Source organism: Cotesia typhae, unplaced genomic scaffold (assembly GCF_013202065.1).
Source record: "Cotesia typhae breed Kobodo isofemale line unplaced genomic scaffold, CoteBio_Ctyphae contig_59, whole genome shotgun sequence".
In the NCBI taxonomy this organism is placed as follows: domain Eukaryota; kingdom Metazoa; phylum Arthropoda; class Insecta; order Hymenoptera; family Braconidae; genus Cotesia; species Cotesia typhae.
The window spans coordinates 2,543,802-2,551,747 of NW_027423761.1; the positions used below are offsets into that span (position 1 = coordinate 2,543,802).

Genomic DNA, 7,946 nt, shown 5'->3' on the forward strand with positions numbered 1-7,946 from the left:
GCAACTAAAGACTGCTCTAGAAACCGATAAACATTACACTGTACGACGGTTTCCCTCCGGGTAGTTAAATTGTATCGCATTACTAATTAAATAAATCGGAGACTATTAATTTCAAATTAAATCAGTTTATTTCGGAGGAAACTCGAGTCCAACCCCTGGTTAAAAATATTGATTGAAAAGGATTGAAAATGATGAAATTAGAATACTTTTGAATAATTTCAATTCTTTTTCATGTATATATAGGGGGTATTCCATGCCAAATCGACCACTTTTGACCCCGACCCTTTTCGATTTGGCCGAAAGTTTTCCATCCTTTTCTACCCTATAAAAAACGGTTATCAGAATTTTTTTGAATTTTTTTACCTAACTCCAAAAAAGTTATGAATTTTTCAAAAAAATGGCTTTTTTATTTTCAAATAGCCATAACTTTTTCAAAACTAAACATTTAGGTACCTTTTTTTTTTTTAAATTTTTGTTTTTAGATGTACTTTCCGATAAAAAATATTAAAAAATTTTTGTAAGTCAATACATATGGAATTTTTCAGTTTTTTGACAAAAATCAATGATTTTTCGAAGTTCGACATTTTTTTTTTAATTTTTTTTTCTAAAATAAACTTTAATCAATTCCACAGTTATCCCTGTAGAACCCAGATTGGGCCGATTTCTCTTTCTATTTTTTTTATTCAATTGAAAAAATATTGTTAAATTTTCAAAAATGGAAAAAAAATTTTTTTTCATAAATTTTATTTATATAATGAGATAAATACAATTCAACGATTTTACGGCATTACATTCACAATTTAGAGGCTTCATCGATGACTGTAATTAGTAAGATCAATAATTGATGCAGCTAAAATTAATTACTTTTCTCTCTGTCGTTTAAATATTTTACAAATTCTGTGTTCATTCGAATTCGAAAAGTTTTTAACTAGTAAACAACCATTTTTGTCCGGAATTATACAATGTAGTTGTTGAGTTCCTGTAATCGGTTTCGTTTTCAAAAATCGATCATTTAAATCATTTACTGCTGTGTCATAATCTTCTTCTGGGGAAAACTTCACTATAATATTCGGCAAGTTATCCGGTGCAGAAGCCCATTCAAAAAGTTCTTCTGGTGTCGTTATTTGTTTGTCTACCGCGAGTTGGAGACTTGCTCTCGCTGCAAGTCGTTTGAGAATACCACCGATTCCATCACACGGACCTTTCCCATGGGCAGTCGCAAAAAAATGCCATTCAGCAGGAATATCAAAATCATCTTCGTGGTAATATAAATTTACAAAGTTTTTAAAGTTTTTAAATTGTTGAGGAGCTCCATCAGAAAAATAATAAATCTTGTTACAACGTTCAGGAAGACTTTTCACGTAATCAGTTATTATTTCGATGAAAACATGAACAGCAACGGCATCATGTTTGTTAGAATCTGAGATAATTACTAAACTTTTGTGTTCAAGTTTGTTATTTACTGTATAATAAATAACGACTGGAAAAACTGTTGCCTGATTATTATTCCAGTGAAAACCAGCTGCCGCATTTTGTACTACGAAGGCATAATTTTCTGCAAAATCACAAATAATAACGTATTCGTTTGGTTTCAATGTTTCTTTCAATGTCTTCAAGAATTGGGCTTGCTCCTTAGCAATGAACGAATGAGGTAGAAGAATTTCTAACTCACTACAAAATTTTTCCACAAATTCTTCTGTAGGCTTAATAATAGTTTCTAAATTACTTCTCGGTTTTGATATCCAATATTTATATGTAATATTCTCGATTTCCCGGTCCTCAAAACATTTTAGTAAAATTTTACTCAACTCATCGACCCCAGGACAGTTTTTACATCCACCTAAATAACACTGAAAAGATGGATTTTCACATATAATCATGCTCAAGTAATCGCTGTAGTGTTTAATGGGCTTTTCTGTGTTCCTTGTCAAAGAATAAATATTTGCACCTAAAATAACAGTAATTTAGTAAACTTAAAATTCACGCATTTATAATTATTAATTAATTTGATAATTACCAAGCATCATTAACTTCACGTTTTGATGAATCGTACACACGCAGATGGTGTGTGTTCCACTTGTCCCTGCTAACACACAATGTTTTGGTCGCAAAGAAGCGAATTTTGAAAATCCAATTCTCTCAGTAGGATTTATTTCACAGAAACATTGGTATAATTCTTTTAAGTTAGACAGGATAAGTCTTTTTTGGACGTGTATCCGATTACCATCATCACTTCGAATTGATACAAAGTCTTTCATATCGGGCATTTGAGCACTATACTCATCATCGTTGTAAAAATTTTCAACTTTTAATTTTACCTGATCAGTAATTGTCCTCCCTATACAAAAATGTTGAGTAATTTAGTTTTCAAATGTATTTAAAACATCGATTTTATGCTACCCATACCTAATTTCGATTCAGGTGTAGAAAGTAAACCCGTTTCTTCAACCAAATTTTTTGCTACTCTTGACAAATGTCTTGATGTATTCATAGTTTCACAAATACGTATCTCACTCCATTTTACAGGTAATAATGTTAAAATTTGTATTTTCAAAGACTTATCAGTTTCTTTATCGTTGAATTTATCATACAACATTTTAATTAGAGAGCGAAAATTTTCACCATCGTCATCAATCGATTCTTCATCTGAAGAAGAAAGCAAAACTTTTTTCAAGCTGTCGGATACCCGATTTATTTTATTGTTCAAAAATTGATTATCATTCAATTTCTTCGATGGAATCGGTGAGTGATTTAACAATTCTAATGCATGGTTTATTACGGGTAATTGAGTTGCAGCGCTAACTTGGGATCCTGAGCTTGATTGTGATGCTTTGGGTTCGCTATCAAATGACATGGAACCTTAAAAAATAATAGTGAAACATATAGCTACTAGAAATGTATTCAAGTAACGTATAAATAATTAAAAAAACTTACGGAATGATAAGGATAATGGGAGATCCATGGCAGTTGTATTACTATCATTATCAGCCTGATCATTGTTGTCATTATTGTCACTATAGTTGTCTTCACGGTCACTTACATCAGCACTAGGATCATTACGAGCATTTGTTTGTTGCTTCACTAACTCTGAAGCTTTTTTTCGACATGAACTGCATAATAAATAATTATCATCTAATCCTAACGTTACTTTCATAATATCAGTCGCCGAACGTAAACCAATTTTTTTAAAATGAGATTCCAACTCAAAAGGATTACAACACCGATCAAATACCTTTTTTGACGCCATAAAGACAAATTAAAAAAGCGCTTATAAACTAGAGAAATATTATTTATTTATACAACAAATGTAATGACAATCTTTTATAAAACACTAGATTGCACAAAAGATTTATAGGTTATGTTTTAGATCTCAAAATGAAAAAGCCGCACTTTTAATCAAAACATACTAGCTTATAGCATCTAGTTTACTGGCTATAGGTAAGTCGATAATTGTTATCCCTAGTTTATCGATCTAATTGATATATTAAAATTTGAATCTTACTAAATACAGTCATCGATGAAGGCTCTAAATTGTGAATATAATGCCGTAAAATCGTTGAATTGTATTTATCTCATTATATAAATAAAATTTATGAAAAAAAATTTTTTTTCCATTTTTGAAAATTTAACAATATTTTTTCAATTGAATAAAAAAAATAGAAAGAGAAATCGGCCCAATCTGGGTTCTAAAGGGATAACTGTGGAATTGATTAAAGTTTATTTTAGAAAAAAAAAATTAAAAAAAAAAATGTCGAACTTCGAAAAATCATTGATTTTTGTCAAAAAACTGAAAAATTCCATATGTATTGACTTACAAAAATTTTTTAATATTTTTTATCGGAAAGTACATCTAAAAACAAAAATTTAAAAAAAAAAAAGGTACCTAAATGTTTAGTTTTGAAAAAGTTATGGCTATTTGAAAATAAAAAAGCCATTTTTTTGAAAAATTCATAACTTTTTTGGAGTTAGGTAAAAAAATTCAAAAAAATTCTGAGAACCGTTTTTTATAGGGTAGAAAAGGATGGAAAACTTTCGGCCAAATCGAAAAGGGTCGGGGTCAAAAGTGGTCGATTTGGCATGGAATACCCCATAGATATACAGTTCACATAGGGTGACTGATTCCCAATACTTTTCAATCAATATTTTTAATCAGGGCCTACTGACGACACTGGAGGTCGTCCCATCCTAATTCTCCAGACCCCTTTATATTATTTAGTGCCGGTTCTTCTCAAACCACGCGGTTACGAGGACGTAACAACTACCCTGATAGCCACTACACTGATAGCCGGAAGTCAACACTTACTGAGAAAGCGCTGGCTATCAGGGTAATTAATATAATAAATTGGTGGCAGCGACGGATTCGAACACACTCCGAAGAGGACTGGCGCAAAAATATTTTTTTGTGTATAAAATTCAACATCGATCTTCATCTCCGAAAGTATTAATTCACCATCAACTCAAAAATCGAAAATTTTTTTTTCTGGGAACAACCAAAAAAAAAAAATCAACGAGAATAAATATATAAAGTGATACAGTTAGTGAAAAGTTAAAAATCAAAAATCAGTGAGAAGTTTTTGAAAAATTTATATAATCTATAATTTTCTTTTGCTTAATTATAAATAAAGTATATCAAAACAAATTAAAAATTAAATAAAATTAATAATAACAACGAATAAAATAAAAGACTATTCAACAAACAATAAGCAAAAAGAAAAATAAAAACCATTAAATTGTAAAACAAGTGAATCATCACCAAGAATCTACTTAAAAAAAAAAAAAAAAAAAAACTTCAAGCAGAAGCAACTACAGCCAAGCAGTGACGACCTAGGACAACAACGATAAGAGCCAAGCAGCCCAAATCCAACATCACCTGAGAGGCAGCTCACGAATCCGAAAAAGGACAACCCAAGTATTTAAATATAATTAACAACATAAGAATATACAACGAAGTAGTAAGTCATTTATTAATTCGAATTTATTTGTTTCTCGTCAAAAATTACAATTTTTCCCCTTGTCTGCCCACGCAGTATAAATTTTTTTTCTTTTCCCTTTTTGATTTGTTTTAAGGGGCACACCTAGTGTAACGGCTTAAAAAAAACGTGATTTTTGGGAATTTTTATTAAAAAAAATACTTTATCAATTATTTTAAAATTTTAAGAATATATTTATACATGTTTTAAGAATACATAATGAAATTTTTGAAGAAAAAAATTAAATATTTTTTAAGTTATCGTCGATCTCTAACGGCGCGAAAAAAAAAAGGTCCTTCACTGCTGCAGTGATTCCGGCCTTCTCCGTGGATGAAATCTAAAAAAAAAATATCTCGTTAAACTAGATAATATTGTCTGTACAATGACCTACGATAAAAAAAAAAAAATCAAAAATTGACAATATGGCGGCGTTTTAAAAAAAATAGTCGAATTTTACCTAAAATTTTGGTCGTTTGTGGCCTGCGAAAATTCGATTTTTGATCAGATCAAAAAATCGATAGGTCATTGTACGGAGAACTATATATAGAACATGTAAAAAAAATTCGATAGTGATCGGATCATTTGTTTTTGAGTAATCACTGCAGCAAATTCGGAAAATGCTGTTTCGAGAAAAACGCGTTTAAAGATAAAATGATCGTTTCCACTGTTATAAGTGGTTTAAAATCATATTTACAGCTAATCTGCTATTCCAGGGCCATATAATACACCTTCCTCTTCTTCGAAAAGGGCTTGTTCAGCTGAAGAAGCTTTTCTTCGAGATGATCGACCTTCTTTTGAAGAAGCCCTTTGGCGATAATCAGCGATTCGTATTCTCGTGTCGTCCTTAAGAGCCGCAAAATCTCTTGCTGCAGGTCCAACTATCACTCCCATTACATTGAATATCTTCAAAATTGACGAATAACCGTCATTAAATATTGCAGTTGCAAAATTATTTGACAATTCAATAGTTTTGAAGCCATTATGAAGATGCTTGGGTGAAAAGTGCCAAAGTAAACCGTAGTAGCTTTCATTGTTGTTTTGAGTATTGTTACCTTTACATCTATCAAGCAATTCATATCGAGATAAGTCTTCATAAATAGGTTTTATAGCTTCTTGTACTTCTGGATCCAGTGGGAGGTAATCGTGTTTAAATGTACTAGTGATTCCTTCAGCTTCCGCGCGGCGATAAGCGCACCAACTTTCAGCGCCTTCTGGACAATTTTTATGATTTGGGTTTTTGTCAGTTGAACAGAAATGATAAAATGTTGCCCAGATTGCTTTATACATTTCATCTACATTATCTTGATTCCTCATAATTGCTAAACCATAATATTTTTGGAGTTTATTTATAAAATTTACAGTTAACTTTTGTGATGTTTTACTTTTTCCTCCTAATTTCTTATTAATGTTCTTTACACTTCGGCAACGTGTTCCCATTCTTTTTTCACATGTAGATAGCATTCCAATTTAGCAACAGGAATATCATAAGGATTCAAATCTATAAGTCCTTTGTGGGTAGCGCTATCACCATCACCAATATAGCGGGTATATTTTACACCATATTTACTAATGGAATGACCAAACATGTCTTTTACACTATCCACTTCCATTTTTGAGGCAGATCCTTTATGATTGGCATCACATTCTTCATCGTGTAATGATAGCCATTCCTCATAATCTTCAGGTTCGCTATCTTTTTTTTTTTTCTTCCAAAAACACAACTCTGACAATATGCAGATTTTACGCATGAATCAAGAATTTTCTTGCGGTATTTTCCTACCAGCGTAACTACTCCAAAACGGGAAGTATGGCCACGTTTTTTCCAGGTACCATCGCCGCTAACAGTCAAATTTGTCTCCGAATTTTCTTTCTTTAATGTAAGCTCTTTTTCTTCATTTATAGCTTGCTGCATACTGAGCTTACAAACAGTTTCGGCTGCAATCTGTAAATTCGTAAAACATCCCGCAAAAGTTTGGTCGTAAAATTTGCATGCTAAATCCATTAATCCACAGAAAAAATTTATCCCATGTATTCCGATGCCCAATAGACGCATCACAGCAACAATACGTTTATTTATTTCAAATGCGTTATTAATCATTGGTCCAGAATTAATATACGAATTGCCACATTCACAAATAATAGCAATTTTGAACCCTAGGCCTCTTGAACTTGCTTGATTGAAAGTAACTTTTTTTTGACAGGTTTTACACACCACTAAATTACTAATTGCACTAAAAACTGATAAAAATTGCAAAATACAATATCCATGAGATGGGTCAATCACAACATTATTGTCATTATTTTGTAATTACTTTTCTGCGGACGTACTGGTATTCGCAGTAGATTGCTCAAATGTAAATCTATTTCCGGTAAACTTGCGTTTTTTCGCAATTGATCGATGCTTAGGAACATTGTGAGTTCCTTTTTTATTTGAATATGAAGATTGATCACTCATTTTCAAGAAAATAGCACGTGTAAAATTATGATGCGCTCGATACAACGATCACAATGAGACTAAATGTGTCCGGCTCCGAAAATAATTTACGTGGCAGTAAACGAAAAATTTCTAGAAATTTCTAGAAATTATTATAATGATATATTTTTGTATACCTGAGAGCCAACAATAGAAACTGGAATCGTGTTATAGGGGCTGGAAGAGACAGTAGACTCTGAACAATACTTCAGGTACGTTTCGCAGCTAATGACACTCTAACTGCCGAGCGGCTGCTCTTTAAAATGTTATAACTCAAAAACTATTTGAGATATCGATTTGAAATTTTAATATGTTATTTTTAAAGGTGTAATCTACCGAAATATGAAAAAAAAAAAAAATCGACTTTTTCGAAATTTCACACTAGTTGTGCCCCTTAAATAAATCAAAATGACTTTAGATAACGATAACGAAATGGAAACCACTATATTAGAAAGTAAAGGAAAAATAGCAGCTTTAGAAAAAGCTATAGAAGAATTGTTAGA

General features: G+C 31.5%; 2 protein-coding genes across 3 annotated transcripts; both read right to left on the bottom strand.

The window, feature by feature from the left end:
- Positions 1 to 700: 700 nt before the first annotated feature.
- Positions 701 to 3,162, bottom strand: LOC141532217 (uncharacterized). Its single transcript, XM_074250457.1, has 4 exons — positions 2,935 to 3,162; positions 2,407 to 2,859; positions 2,018 to 2,338; positions 701 to 1,948 (listed from the first exon to the last, which is right to left on the bottom strand). The coding sequence occupies exons 1-4, from the start codon at positions 3,152 to 3,154 to the stop codon at positions 861 to 863; spliced, it is 2,082 nt and encodes a 693-aa protein (XP_074106558.1). The 5' UTR covers positions 3,155 to 3,162; the 3' UTR covers positions 701 to 860.
- Positions 3,163 to 5,096: 1,934 nt separating this feature from the next.
- LOC141532211 (uncharacterized) lies at positions 5,097 to 7,648 on the bottom strand. Of its 2 annotated transcripts, none has more exons than XR_012480059.1 (2): positions 5,428 to 7,630; positions 5,097 to 5,307 (listed from the first exon to the last, which is right to left on the bottom strand). XR_012480059.1 is itself a non-coding variant. In XM_074250451.1 (2 exons), the coding sequence occupies exon 1, from the start codon at positions 6,429 to 6,431 to the stop codon at positions 5,667 to 5,669; it is 765 nt and encodes a 254-aa protein (XP_074106552.1). In that variant the 5' UTR covers positions 6,432 to 7,648; the 3' UTR covers positions 5,097 to 5,307; positions 5,665 to 5,666. The 2 variants fall into 2 exon arrangements, 1 of the variants encoding a protein (XP_074106552.1); XM_074250451.1 differs by having other exon boundaries at positions 5,665 to 7,648.
- Positions 7,649 to 7,946: the final 298 nt, after the last annotated feature.